The sequence below is a fragment of the Barbus barbus genome (assembly GCF_936440315.1).
Source record: "Barbus barbus genome assembly, chromosome: 7".
In the NCBI taxonomy this organism is placed as follows: Eukaryota; Metazoa; Chordata; class Actinopteri; order Cypriniformes; family Cyprinidae; genus Barbus; species Barbus barbus.
The window spans coordinates 13,484,966-13,502,594 of record NC_136735.1 but is presented as its reverse complement, the minus strand read 5'-3'; the positions used below and the strand labels follow the sequence as shown (position 1 = coordinate 13,502,594).

General features: G+C 37.3%; 2 protein-coding genes across 7 annotated transcripts; one reads left to right on the top strand and one right to left on the bottom strand.

Annotated features, from left to right (window-relative positions):
• The first annotated feature begins 1,249 nt into the window (after positions 1-1,249).
• Positions 1,250-6,310, top strand: scoca (short coiled-coil protein a). Of its 5 annotated transcripts, none has more exons than XM_079421079.1 (5): positions 3,841-3,993; positions 4,378-4,495; positions 4,571-4,642; positions 4,754-4,834; positions 5,035-6,310. In XM_079421079.1, exons 2-5 carry the CDS (start codon positions 4,432-4,434, stop codon positions 5,175-5,177), a joined length of 360 nt encoding a protein of 119 aa, XP_079277205.1. In that variant the 5' UTR covers positions 3,841-3,993; positions 4,378-4,431; the 3' UTR covers positions 5,178-6,310. The 5 variants fall into 5 exon arrangements, with proteins under 5 accessions (XP_079277206.1, XP_079277205.1, XP_079277208.1 ...); XM_079421081.1 differs by having other exon boundaries at positions 3,867-3,993; positions 4,757-4,834; positions 5,035-6,306; XM_079421080.1 differs by lacking the exons at positions 3,841-3,993; positions 4,378-4,495 and adding an exon at positions 1,250-1,512 and having other exon boundaries at positions 5,035-6,306.
• Positions 6,243-17,549, bottom strand: LOC306872497 (calnexin-like). Of its 2 annotated transcripts, XM_079421077.1 has the most exons (15): positions 17,099-17,549; positions 16,396-16,569; positions 16,159-16,232; positions 15,725-15,783; positions 15,410-15,551; positions 15,247-15,328; positions 14,862-15,054; positions 14,372-14,561; positions 13,980-14,093; positions 12,145-12,301; positions 11,755-11,970; positions 11,541-11,657; positions 9,389-9,536; positions 8,170-8,276; positions 6,243-7,222 (listed from the first exon to the last, which is right to left on the bottom strand). In XM_079421077.1, the coding sequence occupies exons 2-15, from the start codon at positions 16,567-16,569 to the stop codon at positions 7,142-7,144; spliced, it is 1,854 nt and encodes a 617-aa protein (XP_079277203.1). In that variant the 5' UTR covers positions 17,099-17,549; the 3' UTR covers positions 6,243-7,141. The 2 variants fall into 2 exon arrangements, with proteins under 2 accessions (XP_079277203.1, XP_079277204.1); XM_079421078.1 differs by lacking the exons at positions 6,243-7,222; positions 8,170-8,276 and adding an exon at positions 8,771-8,872 and having other exon boundaries at positions 17,099-17,256.
• Between the last annotated feature and the right edge of the window lie 80 nt (positions 17,550-17,629).

The window sequence follows — 17,629 nt, the reverse complement described above, 5'->3', positions numbered from 1 at the left end:
CTAAAGAATCATATCAACTTGTGGAAAATGAGCATCCGATGACCCCTTTAAAGTATTCCACAATCGTTTTACGCACTCTTTGACAGATTGGAGAGCCTCTGCCCATCATTACTTCTGAGAGACTCTGCCTCTCTAAGACATCCCTTTTATAGGTAATCATGTTACAGACCTGATGTCAATTAACTTAATTAGTTGCTAGATGTTCTCCCAGCTGAATCTTTTCAAAATTTCTTGCTTTTTCAGCCCTTTGTTGCCCCCGTGACAACTTTTCTGAGACCTGTAGCAGGCATCAAATTTGAAATAAGCTCATTTAGTGGATAAAAGTGTAAAATTTCTCCTTTTAAACATTTATTATGTTTTCTATGTTCTATTGTGAATAAAATATTGGCTCATGGGATTTGAAAGTCTTTTAGTTTTCATTTTATTCAAATTTAAAAAGCGTCCCAACATTTCCGAAATTTGGGTTGTACGTTACTTGATGGATCAGAGTCATACGGATTGCTTTATGTTTTTATCAGACTCTCATTCTGAAGGCACCCATTCACTGCAGATGACCATTAGTGCAAGTGGTGTAATGCTACATTTCTCCACATCTATTCTGATGAAGTAACAAACTCATATATATCTTGAATGGTCTGCTGGTGAGTACATTTTCAGCAAATTTAAATTTTTGTCTGAACTATTCTTTAAAGACCACACAAAATTTGAAGTCCATGTCTGTTATCATTTCATGGAGATACACTGAACTGAGACAAATAAAGAATTGCCAACCTATGGTATTAAAAAATGCAGCCTTTGCATAAGAAGTATTTGTTGCAGGTGTTTGAGTTTAACTCTATTAGAATCAGAAACTATCCTGTCAACATTTCTTATGCCTGGAGCTTAAAATGAAACAAGCTAAACTAAATGAAAGCACCTAGAGTGCCAATCAATGCATCACAGGAAGTCGTTTCAGTAGCTTTTAGTAATACTTCAGGCTTTTTACAACACTGATCAAAGTGCAAACCAATCAAGTCGATGTAGTTAAGCACTGCCATGTGGTTTTGTTTGTGTGAGGCCATCAGACACTTCCTTTAGTTAATGTGTCACACTGTAGCACAGATGAAATGAGACAGATGGTGCGAGAAAGTTAAAGGTGTGCGCAGTTGGGTGAGAAGGTGGGGGGTTACTGTAATCTGAGAAAGTGAACGAGTGAACTTTGGATCTCTCAACAGGCGTCGCCTTAAAGTCTGCTTCAGCTTTGTCACCTGAGTTACCACACAGGTCTGGTTGGTAACTGTGGTGATAATGAATAATTGAGAGGGTAAGGCCGGACAAACTACACAGAGTTTCAGGAAGAGAGAGAGCTAGATAGAGAGAAAATAAACTTTTCAAAAGACATTTAGTTTAACTTATTTAACTGTTGTTTTGCTAATAAGCTACACTCACATTTGCGAACACTCTCAGTCATGGAGGGAGACGTGGATGAAGATGACGGGACTTTTACTAACATCTCCCTAGCTGATGATTCAGGTAAGACTTGCCTTGTCTTGTCTTAAAGCTGATCTGAAACGGGAAACAGTTCAGTGATAGAACTGGGAAATGTACATGAATAGAAGCACACAGGTGCACATTATGCACTCTCATTATGGTAGAGTATATTAACACCAAATCTTGCATTCAATCTTTTGGTCAACTTGTTTTCTTTCAGTTAGCACAGATTTTGTATTGCTTTTTTATAATTTTTGGTCATAGGCCTCACTGATCCGAGGTTATGCACCTCAGCTGTTGTGTGTGAAAAAAAAAAAAAACTGTATTTGTGGTCAAATTTTGGCAAGGCAATGTTCACTCAAAAACTGAGGTAAATAAGCTCAGATCAATAAAGCCTATGATCAATACATTCCAAAAAATAATATAAAACCTATGCTAATTGAAAAAAAAAACAAACAAAAAAAACAAGTTAATAAAAAGATTGAATTCAATATTTGGTAATAATATGGCATAACAAGAAGCTCATAAGAAATTTTTTTGTAGGCTGGTCATTTTTGATCAGGAACACCACAAAGGTGGGGGGGAAAAAAAGGTGGCGCAGTGGATAAGACACATGCCTTTGGTATGAGAGACCCGGGTTCGAATCCACTGTGAGACACCAATGTGTCCCTGAGCAAGACACTTAACCCCTAGTTGCTCCAGAGGCGTGCGACCTCTGACATATATAGCAATTGTAAGTCGCTTTGGATAAAAGCGTCAGCTAAATGAATAAATGTAAATGTTGTACCTTGTATGAAAGGGAAAGGAAAGAGAAGTGGTTTGTGGCCAAGTATGGTGACCCACACTCGGAATTTGTGCTCTGCATTTAACCCATCCAAGTGTACAGTAGTGAACATATACCCAGAGCAGAGCTTAACATGAGAAATGTCATTAAGTTTTATTCCAATGCAATAACATCAACAGTATTTCTGGAGAGAAAAAAAGAAAAACTGCTCTGGATACAAAAACTAAAGCAGTATCTCAGTGATACTGATGTATCACTGACCACTTCATATTGTCTTTAAAAATGATGTACTACTAACATTTATATTAATAATTTTATACAATGCCCTTACTGTGTACACACGTTTTTACACTGTAGTTATATTTAAAAATAATAAAACATGTAATAATATAGGTATACATTTCTGTAGTTGGATCAATAATTGCATGGTTGACCATAGCCAAACATTAAACCCATCCATACCACCAAACCTGCCCAAATCTTACCCTACCCCACCTCAACAGCCGCAAAAGTAACACAACATGAACTCAATAAGTACATACACCCTATTATTATTATTATTATTATTATCATGATCATCATCATCGTCGTCATCAACATTATCTTGTTTACATAAAGACAACTAATATTAAGTACCAGAATTATTTCACTTTCATTTTTTAAATGATGCATTAAGTATATTCTTTCAGCAGTAGGCAATAAGTGCAATAACATAAGGATCTAAATGCTTTAGTGCTGTGCAGCATGTGGTTTTCTTGTCCAAATACAGGAATGAATGGAGAGGCATTGTGTCAACACATGTCAGAAACCTGCAGAAGAGGCAGTAGGTGTGTGCTTGTGTACAGGGACTGTGCAGAGACGAGCTCACATACAGTATAAGCATGTGTGAATAGCTACCGCCAGAGCAGTCAGTAAGTAGAACAAAGGCTGCATATTTCAGATGACTCACATCTACTCTGAGCGGTCATTTTAAAGGGATAGTTCACCTGAAAATGAAAAAATTGGTCATCATTTACTCACCCTCATGTAGTTTGCAAACCTTTATGACCTTAGTTCTGTTGGTGAGTACAGACTGGAGCTGGTTGTCACACTTGCTACCTATTATAAACCACAAAATGTAAATATTAAAAACATATATGAAACAAAATAACATAAAAAACACAAATATTGTAAGTGATGCATTGCTAACACACATATCTTTCCTCATCCTAACATTTATGAGAAAAATATCCTTTTAAGAATACAATTCATCAAAATCTTTCATCATTATGTAGGTGGTTCCTAATATTTGAATGTTTAGCTGTTTGGTTTTATTGTGTTTTAGTTTAGGGGACAAATTTTACCAGAATTATTTATAATTAGTATTAGAATGATTCTATGAGGTTATGTGACAGCAAAGTAGCATACTATCATATGAATGTTTTAAATTCAATTGTAACAAAAATTATTCCAATAAGGAGAAATGTTTATTAAGTTGCATACTGCAATCTTTCTCATATACTATTCTTTAAAAAATAGAAGGCAGTATGCAGTAACCAGCATGATATTGCTTTGTGCATAGCTTCATATTTATAGAGAGCTTTGTCTCCCTCTGTCGGTGCTTTTGGGTAGTGAGTGCATGCGAGAGAGAAACAGAGAAGCGATGAGGATGGTCTGTATCCTTACCTTGACATCAGCTTTGGAGGCTTAATAATTTTTGAGCATCTTTAATAACGCGGATCGATTCAGTCTTGTATCAGGTAGGACAGTGTGACTGTATCAGTGCTCTGGTGTGTGTTTACTTAAGCTCTTCATTATCACATGCGATCATGTTTATTTTCTCACGGTGGTTTTTTCCCCCTAATTAATTGCCTCTTTACCAAGTTTATTAGATGCTGATTAACTAACTGAATTTTGATATCGGGGTAATTTAAAGCTGTTTCTAACAAGTCTTTTAGCACCCAGGCTGCTGTAGCGGCCTGTAACTTAATGCATTAACACCAATGGAGATGATGATTGAAACTTCATAAAACTAAGTTAAAATATCATGTTTCTAATACTAATAGCAATATAATTACGTTTTAAGCATGTATTGTAAATAACAGTGATCTTATCTTTCTGTGAACTGTATTTCTTTATGTCAGGCGATGGTTTGTTGTGTTAGCCAATAGCTAACAGTATCTTGATGAGCTGAGACCATGAAACGGCTTCGTTTACACTGTATTTGCGTGGTACTCCAACTAATACCACGAAATTACTATGGTACATGCCCAAAAACATATCTGCCTGTTTGTATTATAAGCATATTTTACATCACATTGATAATATCTCTCACAGCTGACGGAGAGCCGACAGTCCTGTGCTTCAGACCAGAGGACCAGTACAGCAGCATGAACTGTGAGATTGATGGTAAATATCACCAACAATTTGGTATAATATGTCATATCATGTTGTTAAAATGCGTGTTTCTTCAGTTTAAGTTGCTTTGGAAGAATTTCAGATGTGCATGTGTGTTTTCAGGAGATATGGAGAATCAAGTTGAGCAAGAGGAGAATACGAGACTCATAAACCAAGTGTTGGAGCTTCAGCACACACTTGAAGGTCTGAAAGTCATTGAGTGTACAATTTTATATAGAACTGTTGTGTTGGTGGTTAACTGTTGCTGTTTTGTAACTGAATATACTCCCGTCATGTTTCTGTTTTGCCTCTAACCATTCTCCTCTGATCCACTCAGGCTCTCTAAATGGCTGCCGGAAAAAGCTAAGTGATGCACTCTAATGTGTTTTGTCTGTTTCCATCAGATCTCTCTGCGCGTGTGGATGCGGTGAAAGAGGAGAACCTTAAGCTCAAATCGGAGAACCAGGTTCTCGGGCAGTACATCGAGAACCTCATGTCTGCCTCCAGCGTGTTTCAGACCACTGACACCAAAAGCAAACGGAAATAACGTGTGGATCACGTCTACTTTATCCATCATCTCTTCTTTCTGGGATTCAAACTACTAGCTCATACATATAAGCCGCTGTTTGTTTTGTATTTATTTTGTCGTACAATTTCCTGATGCATCTCTCAGCATGGTATGGGTAATACTTGAATGGACTGCGCTGCTGCCTTTCCCTGTCAGCTAACTGTGTTACAAGATATAACAGGATGCATGATGCAGTTTGTGATCAGATAAGTACAGAGCCGGTGTAATACCACTCCTGTATAATTCATTTAGCAGGTACATAATCAATCTCAGACCCTCTCATTGACTTCACAACCTTTTTAAATACTAGACAGCCAAAGTCAGGTTCTCTTAAAAATACAATTATGCTGAATTTCAGCTTTTTTGGCTTTCCACTACTAACATTTACAATTTACAGCAAGATTGAACACGGATATGTTCTCTTGAAAGTGCATGCCATCCCATAACTGCATGTGATTTTTCTGGTTTAAACCAGGGTTACTGGCAATTATCTTAATGACAGTTGCTCAGCTGGTGCAGAAAGTATGCAATTTCTGTAATTTCCTGACCCACTGGTTTAAACAATGTACTTCTCATAGGTTACATTATAAGAGGCCTTTGACTCACCAAATGACATTTAGTCACTTTCATACTATGGTCTGACTAGCGCACAAACCCGACGTCTTTTGAGCAGGATCAATTGATTGAAACCGGCTCACAGTGTAAACTGCAGCATTGTGTTGGAGAGTTTGCGCTTAGTGGTCGTGTCCTTTGGATTGAGGGACTTAAAATGGATGAAATAAGTGGATTTTAGCTTTTACTGCTTTCAAAGACTGAAGTGAGGTTGAGTCTGCTGAGTGATATTGATCTGATCGCTCCAGTGTCTGCTTGAGCGGCATTTATGAGGACAGATGCTCTGCTCTTTGTGAAATTTCACTTACTATGAATTATTGACATGACACTGAAGCATCTGCCACAATACTATACTCATCTGTTTAATATTATTTTTGTGAAAAAAAATTAATTTGTGTAATTTATGTTTGCAAGCACCCGATGTAAAGTACTGCCTGTTCTGAAAGTGTACGTTTTATTTTGTTACAATTATGCCTTTAATAAAATACTTTGCACAAACTAATGTTCCTGGTGAAGTCATGTCAAAGGTGCACATAAATTTCTAGTAAATATTTATTTCCAAGAGCAATGAACAGTTTGCAAAGATGTAAATAAAAGGCTGTCCTTGTAAGGCTGAACACAACCTAAAAACAAAGCAGAAAAACGAAACTGTTCAGCACTCGAAAAACAACCTGTCTGCTTCCAAAGCTCAGTGGTTTCATACATGGTGGTCAGTCTGTTTTCAGTGTGCTTGTGTCTGGGTCTGCTGTTAGAGAGTGTCAGTGATGACGCAGCACCGAGATCAGCTCTGACTGTGCGTAACGACTTTCTTCAATGCCAAAAAAGCAATACTGATTTGCATTCCTAGCACAAACAATAAATACGATCAGAGAGATTTGATCATGTTAAAAAGCTCATAACTTAACTCACAAGGAACTGAACCCTTTTTTAAATAACTTAAAAAGAAACGTTGAGGTGATCATAAACTAGTTCGTCTTTCTAAAATATCCATTGTACATCTCCCTTCACAGTATTCAGACTTACTAGTAGGGAAACACTGGCCCAGTACTACTTGAATTGTAATCTAAAAAGGAAAAAAATAGGAAAAACTTGGAGCTAAAACTCAGCAGGTCTGACTTTTGTATCTAAATCCCAACTGTAACCGATGAGAACTAAATGGAAGACTGAAAGAGGGAAGGCGAGGTTCAGTCGGATGAAGAATGGCCTCTTCAGGAGAGCGGCTAGGTTTGCCGTTTTTTTGCATGCTGAAGGGCATATTGCCAAAAGCATGCAGCAAAAAGAGGCAAAGGAACGAGAGAAGGGAGGAAGAAACGTGGGGAAAATTTGGATTTTCAGTCCTTCCGTACTCTTCTCTTTCTCACAGCTTTAGCTTCTTCTCCTGTGCTCTGAATTCCTTCATCGGCGTCCTTCATCTGCAAAGACCCAAAACTGTCAGTCTAGCAACAATCAGTGGATCCAGATAATCAGTGCAAACTGAAATCTCAGTCTAGCAAAACATGGCAAAATCACACAGTGTTTCTTTAAAATTAAATCAAACACTCTGTGACTTATTCATAATATTTCTAGCAGGTTATTTCTATGTTAGCACTGATTTCTATAGAAGCTGTTTCCACCACTGTATGAACATTAAAAAAAGGTAACTGCAAGTTTTTATCTCACAATTCTGCCACAAGATAAAAACTTTTCAGTATGAATACATGTACAGTTACAACCCTACTGGCTGTAGAGGACTAGTGGTGTGTTCACACCAAACGCAAAGCAAATATGCGCATCACATCACTCGCTCTAGATTACTGCTGCTTTGTACCTGTTGTGGAAGCCCATATACGCCAGAAAGCCAAACGCTGACGTGTCTGGGTTCACAGCACCATCCAGAGGCAGATGAGTATTAATCCTGCATTAATGTGCGTGTTACATTTTACTATTGTATATACACTGACATATGTTTTTTTTTATTGACAGCAGCCATGCTAATAAAATACAACTATCACTACAACTGATTTTATGCTCCAGATACCTATATCATAATTTTTGGGGTGCCTAGGTGGCTACAAAAATGCTCTCTTCCATTTTCTGATGCAACTAGATGTGTCAATAAGCTCTTCGCTGATTGGCTTGCGAGTTTTTATGCGTCATGCGAGTTTTCCGCTCAAGTTGAACTTTTTAAACTTGTGCAGAAGGCGCGATTAAGGCGAATATCACGTGTTTGTGGCAAACGCGTCGCGCATTTTGCGTCACCCGGCACAAATTCACCTCTATTTGCATCTTTGCATTGACTTTGTATGTAATCTACTCCTGCGAATAATTAAATTTGCGTTTGGTGTGAACACACCATAAGAGTCAATGCGAACTTGCTTACTTCATCCTCTGAGGGCGTGTCATTTGGCTTACTGGCCTCTTCCTCCTCCTCTGTATCTCCATGATCTTTTCCAGTGTCATTGTCCATCCCTTCCCCATTCACATTACCTGAAAAGGGAGTCAGAAAAGAATGAAATTATGTACAGTGGTGTGAAAAAGTGTTGGCCCCCTTCCTGTTTTTTTATTTTGTTGCATGTTTGTCACACTTTAATGTTTTAGATCATCAAACAAATTTAAATATTAATCAAAGATAACACAAGTAAACACAACATGCAGTTTTTAAATTAAAGGTTTTTTTTATGAAGGGAAAACAAAATCCAAACCCACATGGCCCTGTGTGAAAACATCTTGATGATCCCCAAGACTTTTGGGAAAATACTCTGTGGACTGACGAGACAAAAGTTGAACTTTTTGGAAGGTGCGTGTCCCATTACATCTGGCGTAAAAGTAACACAGCATTTAAGAAAAAGAACATCATACCAACAGTAAAATATGGTGGTGGTAGTGTGATGGTCTGGGGCTGTTTTGCTGCTTCAGGACCTGGAAGACTTGCTGTGATAAATGGAAACATGAATTCAGCTGTCTACCAAAAAATCCTGAAGGACAATGTCCGGCCATCTGTTCGTGACCTCAAGCTGAAGCGAACTTGGGTTCTGCAGCAGGACAATGATCCAAAACACACCAGCAAATCCACCTCTGAATGGCTGAAGAAAAACAAAATGAAGACTTTGGAGTGGCCTAGTCAAAGTCTTGACCTGAATCCTATTGAGTTGCTGTAGCATGACCTTAAAAAGGCGGTTCATGCTCGAAAACCCTCCAATGTGGCTGAATTACAACAATTCTGCCCATATGAGTGGGCCAAAATTCCTCCACAGCGCTGTAACAGACTCATTGCAAGTTATCGCAAACGCTTTATTGGAGTTGTTTCTGCTAAGGGTGGCCCAACCAGTTATTAGGTTTAGGGGGCAAGCACTTTTTCACACAGGGCCATGTGGGTTTGGATTTTGTTTTCCCTTCATAATTAAAAACTTCATTCAAAAACTGCATGTTGTGTTATCTTTGATTAATATTTAAATTTGTTTGATCTGAAACATTAAAGTGTGACAAACATGCAAAAAAATTAAAAAATCAGGAAGGGGACCAACACTTTTTCACACCACTGTATAACAACTATGCAAAAAATACTTAAACAGCAAACAAGGATGAATCATTTCACAAACCAGTAGCTTCAGTATCTTCCTCTGCTTTTGCTTCAACTTCATCTTTCCCTTTCTCCGCCTCGTCTTCTTCCTCCTCTTCTTCTGCTACCTCCTCTGGTTCAGCTTTGGGTTGATCGATTTTCTTGTATACATAGTCATCATCCGACTTCTGCAATACATATAAATGCGTGTGAGCTGAGAATGTTCTAGAAGCAGTTGGCCAAGAGGACAGAGATGTGCACCATCCTGTTCATATCTGGTGACAAACCGGTATAATGCTTCAGGGCAGGTCGCTGATTGCCTGTTGCTATGCTACCAATGATAAATACACATTAAGAGGATTTTGTACTTGCAAGCTAATCCTAAACACCCTAATCTTTAGCAATATATCAAATGGGGTTAGCATGGTAAACCAGATTTATCAACTGTGTTATGCTCAGAAAATAGCTGGCTAAAATGAAGTCTGTTTAAGTGGATCTCATCACACAGCAAACACACAACACAACAAATACTGCATTTGAGCCAGGATTCTCAGAGTGACCAACACTTGAGATTGAATATGACAGTCACGGCCATATGTAGGGTATTAGAAATAGAAAGGTCCAAAAACCCAGCTTGCTTGGTGAGTTCAGGGGTATATGGCCCCTTGAAAAAAAAATGTTGATTTCCCCTGGTCTACATATGTGCATTTTAAGATGTCTGGAGGACAAAAATCTGGATAACGATAGCTGTCTTTTTAATTTTTTTATCTGTGTCAGTGAAGGAAAAAATACACAAGGCCATGAAAATCAGCATTTGGGTTTGACAATATTTGAATATGTAAATAACAACAGAATTTTCATTTTTAGGTGAACTGTTTAAATTAAAAGAGCAGACCAGCCATAAACATATCAGTATACAAAGGCTGTAGACACTTTTTTCCAAATAGGCTAAATGCTAACCACATCCTATAAACACACTTTTCAAAGCCAGACGTTTTACCACATTCTAGTTTAGGTCTGAGGGCGATAAGTGAATTTACAGAAAGGCTATCAGGAAAATGTAACTAAGTTCATTAAATTCATGCACAATATGCACAAGAAGTTGTTGTTAATCTTATGCTTCATATGCTGATAGCTGTACTGGTTGTGTTGTTCCATCTCTGGATATTGCTGTTGGTCATTTAAAACTTCTAACATAACACAGGTGTCAAATATACAAATGTTTACTTATTTATATCTTAGGCAAACAGAGACTTGTTATAGCAATTGCATGTTGTTGCTTTTTTGTTGGTTTTGATTGCTTCTATTGTCCTTGGATAAAAGTGTCTGCTAAATGACTAAATGTAAAAGTAAATGTCACTTTTTGACCAAAGCATCATGTTAGAATTTACACTCGGTTTCAGTAAAAGAAACGGTAATGCCCGCCTTCAAGCACTGATATACCGCTCTGCGCTGTACAATATCTTTGCAGCACCAAAGTACAGCTATTATTAGGCAATTATTTCTGGACCTCTGGGACCTCAATAGTGGGTACAGCCATGAACACAGTACCTCTCTTCTAAAGACTTACTAAAAAATAATTATATTTCCATCTTGGATGCTGATTGGTTGATACAGCATTTCAGCCCTAAAATGCCTTGCTTTAAAAATTGGACTGAATTTCCAGCTCAGAATGTACCAGTTCTTGTCAGGCAGCAATGAAATGAAACAAAACAAAATCTAACCAAACAAATCAAAGATTTGGGAAAGCTACGGGTTTCTTTAAACATCTCGCACTAGCTTGTACTGTATGTGTTCTAGCACATTTTGGTGCAGAGTTACAGCAGTGCTCCTCAGGATGAATCATTTGTGTGGTCCTCATTTGTAAGTAACTTTGAATAAAAGAGTCTGTTAAACAAATACATGTAAAATGTAAATGCAAGGCAAATGTGTACAGTTAATTGTGCATGTGTAGGCAGAGTGTTTGTTTTATTCTGCTTCTCTTGTTATCTGCTTTGATTATGGTTATTCAGGACAGAATCTTTCTGTTGTGATGAAAACAGATTATGCAATGAATTATTACGCTGTACCCACACATCTATATGATTCACAGGAAAACACTGACAGCCTAAATATAGCTGTACACCATGCCTGCTATATCAAGTGTCTTATTCTGCATTCAGTAGGATCTCCTCTGTGGGGTCAGGACGTACCTTTGGCCAGCAGAAGAGCACAGCCAATCCAATAGGCAAACCAACGGTAAGGATGTAAACCACCCACAGCCAGGGCCTCTCTTCCGCAGCCAGTGCCAACTGACTCAACACTCCAGGCTAAGATAGAAAGAAACAGTCTGAGTATGTCAACCAAACTAAAGCCCAGTGAGCAATGACGCCCAGAGTAAAACGTGGGCGAGAGGCAGAGGCATACCTCATTGGCACTAGCCACCAGTTTTTTGAGTCCCCAGCTGTCTGCAGCCCAGCGGTCCGCCACTTCTTTTTCCGAGGTAATAATGAAATTGTCAAAGTAAATGTCAGAGGTCATAGACCACAGCTCCAGACCCACAGCACTGAATGACTCCATCCTAAACGGGTGAAGATCCTCAAAGTAGTCAGGGTTTGCAATCTTCCGTGGACTCCACACACCCTGTAAACAAAGACATTGAATATAAATATCTTTTTGTGATACTTAAAGATCTTTGGTCATTCTATCCAACTCATTAATTGAAATGTGGGCTAAAACAAGCTGGGTGTGACATTTGCTTGTACTGAATAAAATATGGGCACTTCAGCAGTATTTCCAGACTCCAGATGTTAATACCTGGTAGTTGAGGTTGTCTATGAGAGGAGCTTTCCATTTGCCCTTATACTGAGGATTGTTGATCATGGGCGGCTTCCATTCACCACAGCCAGGAGCAGCTGAACATGCTGGATTTGGCACCTGAGGAGCCTCCCATTCTCCATCCATTTCTTCATCCCTGAGAGAGAGGGGGGTGAAGAGAATATTACTGATGAGTTGCTATAAAAGGATGAAATAAAGCTGAAATGAAAGCATAGGGTATTACATAGTGTATTACAGATGATTGTCTACCAATACTATCAGATAAAAGGGGCTAGACTGAGGCGTATAATATAATTAATGGAATAACTGCATAATAATAATGTACTTGGCGTTGGACAAAATTTGCAGCACCAAAGATAACTGACTTTTTCATTTGAGCTGCCTCAGGGGATTTTTCTGTCCACAAAGGCTGAGCGTGAATTCCAGCACAATGCTTCTATTTTAACGGTAAAAATGTGTAGCTATATCATATTTGACAATTGTGTCACAATAGAAATGTTTAACGTCCAATAGTAATATCCAGGGATGAGAACTACTCAACATGTCAAATTTTGCCATTTTGAATTGCAAATATGATAAATGCAATGTAACTGAATGTGACAAGACCAAAATCATCACAGCAATTTTATGCATACAATTAGGAATGAACGTTTGCACATGGTAAATGTTCATACTGTTCATTTTGTGAAAATTCACTTCTAGAAAATTAAATTAGTAAAACTCAAAGTTTCCATCCACAGAGATACACTAGGACATGGTAAAACCTGGCTTTGACTCAAGTGTGTTTATAGGTTGTGGTTAGGACAGTTATTTAGCCTATTAGGTAGTTCAAATGCATTACTTTACAAATAATTTGACTTCTTGAATTAGACTTCTTGAACTTTCTTTATTTGTCTCTTTATTAATTCTCTCAATTTTCTCTTTTAAATAAGAAAGCCCCAAGTGTCTCAAATTTGTATTTTTTTATGTCTATGTCTGGTCTGTGTTCAAAAAGGGTTATTTCACATTAAATTTCTGATGACCATCTGTTTATTTTCTTCACTGATAAAAATACAAAAAGACTAATAAAATGCCCAGGAAATCAGTTGGAAAATGTTGCCCCTTAATGAAAAAGTTAATTTCTTTCACTGTTGTGAACTGACCACTGCACTGACTGAATATAAAAAAAGCAAAATCCCAAAGATTATATAGATAGATTATTGATAGACGATAGATTATTGATATATATATGTGACCCTGGACCACAAGACCAGTGTTAAGTCACTGGGGTATATTTGTAGCAATAGTCAAAAATACATTGTATGGGTCAAAATGATCAATTTTTCCATTAGGATGATATCCATTAGGATATTAAGGATATCCCAGGATATCCAAATGCTATCCATTAGGATATTAAGTAAAAATCATGTTCCATGAAGATATTTGGTAAATTTCCTACTGTAAATATATTAAAACTTAATTTTTGATTAGTAATATGCATTGCTAAGAACTTAATTTGGACAACTTTCTCAGTATTTTGATGTTTGTGCACCCTCAGATTCCAAATTTTCAAATAGTTGAATATCGGCCAAATATTGTCTGATCCTAACAAACCATACATCAATAAAAGCTTATTTATCCAACTTTCAGATGATGTATAAATCTCAATTTCAAAATATTGACACTTAATACTGGTTTTGTGGTCCAGGGTCACATGGATAGATAGATAGATAGATAGATAGATAGATAGATAGATAGATAGATAGATAGATAGATAGATAGATAGATAGATAGATATGCCACAAGCCTCTGGATTAAAAGAAAGACTTTCTCACCAGTCATCAGGCTTTTCTGCAGTGGGGTCAGACACAAACTCTGGCTCATCATCCAACCAACCATCAGGCTGCACTGCATCAGGATCAGGCACCTTAGCTGGGGCATCCTCATCCCTAGATAGATAAAGAAAAAATGGGTCTTGACATAGCACTGCTGCTATTTTTTAAAGATAATATGACTTCATAAATTCACATGGTTCCCTACTTATATGAATACCATGTCTGTCACTATGACTATGAAATTAAATACATAACCGTGAAAGTAAATAGTTACAACAAAGAACTGTTTTACGCAAGTAACTTTGGGGCAAGTAAACACAATTAAAAAGACACAAGCTATCAAAAAATGGCCAAGTACATTCTTTGCATTTTGACTTATTCATAGATCTCACCAGTCTTCAGGTTTGACTGCTTCTGGGTCAGGGATTTTGGCTCTCTCATCCCAGTCCTCTGGCTTAGAGTCTTTGGGATCGTCAATCTCTTTTGGAGCATTCACAGGTGGAACGACATCTGTCAACAGACTTCCCCTGCTAACACTGGACTGGTCTATAAACATCTCGTAGCTATTGTCTGGATTTAAAACTGAGAAAAGGAGAAGAGAGTACAAATATTTATTTAACAATTTACCATTGAATAATTATTATTGCAAGCAGGCAAGATTGCTTTCAGTTAAACAAAAAAATGGCTTTACATTAATGTCACATTTCTTATATAATATGGTTGGTGAAACACTTTTTAGATTTCACCACCAGTTATTGCAATTGATTAATTTGATTATTTATTATAACATTTATTATATCTATATAATAACAGTAATAATAACAATAGTGTAATGAGTTTCCACATGCTTTCCATTATATGAATATAAGTAAGTGTACACACCAAGTGTAAAGAGGTGAGTCTTTTTATCAATGTAGATCTTCTTCAGATCAATGTCTGGTCGTTTGGCATGTTTTTCTTCCACATCTCCATTAAGAGGGTTTTTATGTCTGAAGATGAAGTGCAGTTTATAGTCTTCTCCGCATTTGTCTGGCCCAAACATGATGCTGTATGGTGTCCGGTCATGAAACTGCTCCTGTGAGTCAAAAGACACACACATCTCCCCTAAAATATGCAAGATCACTTAATTCCTTTACAATAGCAATTTTATATCATATTGCTGTTCAAATCCAGTATTTTACCATTTTAATTTCTATCAAACCTATATACTTTGTATTTTATGTTATATTTTATTGTTCTGATCACATGAAGCAGTCAATGAACATACCAGGTCTAAATCTTCTGAGTCTGACAATAGCTTGATGTAAGCGCCGCCACAGTCAATTCCGTCTTGAAAGTTGACCTCATACCTGCATAGATTGGTTTTTGTTAGAATGCACAAGTTTTATTTTTCACATATCACAGAAATTGCATCTAAGAATCCCACTCACTGTACGATGAGGGGCTTGTCCTTAAATACGAAGGGTTTGTTAAGCAGAGCAGCAATGGCATGGTGCTTAGCACGAGATTTCAGAACCAAGCCCAAATCACCAGGCACCTTGTTTTCCTTCAGGGGCTCAACCTCCCATTTACCTACAGACATGAAAAACATATAGAAACATGTTTTTGATTTTTTTGTTTTTTAAAGGATAGCAGTAGTTAGAAGTGGGGTTCATGATAAAATATATTTTCAGTATTATTTAAAATCGCACAATCACAAAGCAACACTCAAAAATCACAAATGGAAATCATGCTGGAAAACTAACCGTCGTATTTTGCAATATCTTCATCAGCATCCTCTTTCATCGTTTTAGACACCTGCCAGCTGCAGAAAATAATAAAAGATGAAAAAGCTAACACATATTTAAGCAATAAGTGAGAAGAAACCATGCAGTGTGAATAGAATATACAGGCCTATTCAAAATACATAGTGATCATTAAATAATCACTGATTGGACAACAATCTGTGGAGTGCTATCAATAATCAGCATACAATGAGCTATCAATATTTTTGGTCAGTTTAACCACAGAAAGGCTGTATTTTTTAATGCGTTTATCAGCTAAATGTAACTGTTGTCAATAACAGTTTAGAAGTACAGTTCGAGAGTGATCTCAAAGCAAACATATATGGATTACAATTCCCTAATTTTTTGAATATTCAAATAATTTGTGCAATGAAAGTCTGATAAGATTCACGAACCTGCTCAAAGACTCATCATCAAATGTCGCAGTGAAGTACACTTCTCCTGTTGGAACTGGGGTCTTGTATGTTACCTATGCATGTCAAATAATGAATATTTACAATAGCTCATAACCCAAGCTATTTAGTTTGAACACTGATCACGGATAACTCTAATGATACATATTTTGCTTTTGGTTTTGAGTAAGATTTTACTCCCTCTCAAATATTTATTATTTGGAATGAGTGGTGACTTACCTCAAAAGACACATTGTCTACTTCAGTGCTTTCTCCGCTGTCTGTCTCCATGTCCACATCTCCATCTTCCACTTTTGCCTCCTCTTCATCATTATCCAGCTCTTCTTTCTGGGCCCATGTTACCATGGAGATGGAGAGCAACAAGACACACGTCCAGCCCCACCGCAACTTCATCTACAAAAAACAGAAAACATTTTAATAAAAACACGCACCATCAAAATGTCTTATCTTATGACACGGAACGTCTTATCTTATGACACGTTGACCCCAATATTGATCGATACATCTGCCATCAGAAGAGGCGCTTATTATTTACAATTTCTATATTTGACCGCAAAACTTAATGTTTTATTAAATATCGACAGTTGAACAGAACAGCAAATAGCAGACGTTATGCCAACAGAAAAACGAATAACAGGTAATCTACAAAAATATTTACGTTAATTGTAAATGCCATATTTTACAATGATCGTTCATCACAATCACCTCCAGCCCTTCGGTTTTGGGTTTCTTAAAATAGTCTTTTTTTAACAGTATTATTTACAGTATTTATAAAAATATATGACATTATAATAACGCCCTCTGGCTAGCTGCGGTACCGTTAGCTGGGTGATGACGATGATGATGAAGAAGATGATGATGATCTGCATGTTCAACGCTTATAGTATTTAGCAAAACAAAATAAATGTATTTGTTCACTCACCTCCTCCGGCTGAATGAATATTGGCAATATTTCGGTTAACTGTAGCTTAAGCGGATGGGCTTGTCTTCCGGTGTTTCGGCGCGAAGCGTCCGCTATGAATGAGAGCTATAGCCAGTGTTATCAGAAGCGCAGTATGCCTCTGACTACCGCCCCTCTGCTATAAAAACCACTTCCGCGATACCTGTCAAAATAAAAGTCGTTTATTTACACAAATATTTATTTGCCACTGCACTGCACGATAAAATCAACTTTCACATCTCACGCCAAAATAAAATTTAATTTATTACTTAATTTATTTAGTAATTTGCTGAATTCGGAACCGCATATTAGCCTGATACTGCTTGATATAGTTTAGAAATAGGAAGATCAGTGTGCCAGTACGGTGTGCCAAATCCAACAATTTTATAGATGCTGTCAACTGCTGTCAATAAAATCCACTTCCGCATCGCCTATCAAAATAAAGGTCCCATTAATTTATATAACCTTTTGTTTTTATATACCTTTTAAAAACTGACACTTGATCTTCTGACT

Coding starts and splice junctions, on each gene's coding strand:
- scoca (XM_079421079.1), top strand. CDS start 4,432: ATGAAACGGCTTCGTTTACACTGTATTTGCGTGGTACTCCAACTAATA. Junction 4,496..4,570: donor AATACCACGAAATTACTATG/GTACATGCCCAA, acceptor TATCTCTCACAG/CTGACGGAGAGCCGACAGTC. Junction 4,643..4,753: donor CATGAACTGTGAGATTGATG/GTAAATATCACC, acceptor GTGTGTTTTCAG/GAGATATGGAGAATCAAGTT.
- LOC306872497 (XM_079421077.1), bottom strand. CDS start 16,569: ATGAAGTTGCGGTGGGGCTGGACGTGTGTCTTGTTGCTCTCCATCTCC. Junction 11,971..12,144: donor TAGACAACCTCAACTACCAG/GTATTAACATCT, acceptor CTTTGTTTACAG/GGTGTGTGGAGTCCACGGAA. Junction 11,658..11,754: donor TGGTGGCTAGTGCCAATGAG/GTATGCCTCTGC, acceptor TTTCTATCTTAG/CCTGGAGTGTTGAGTCAGTT.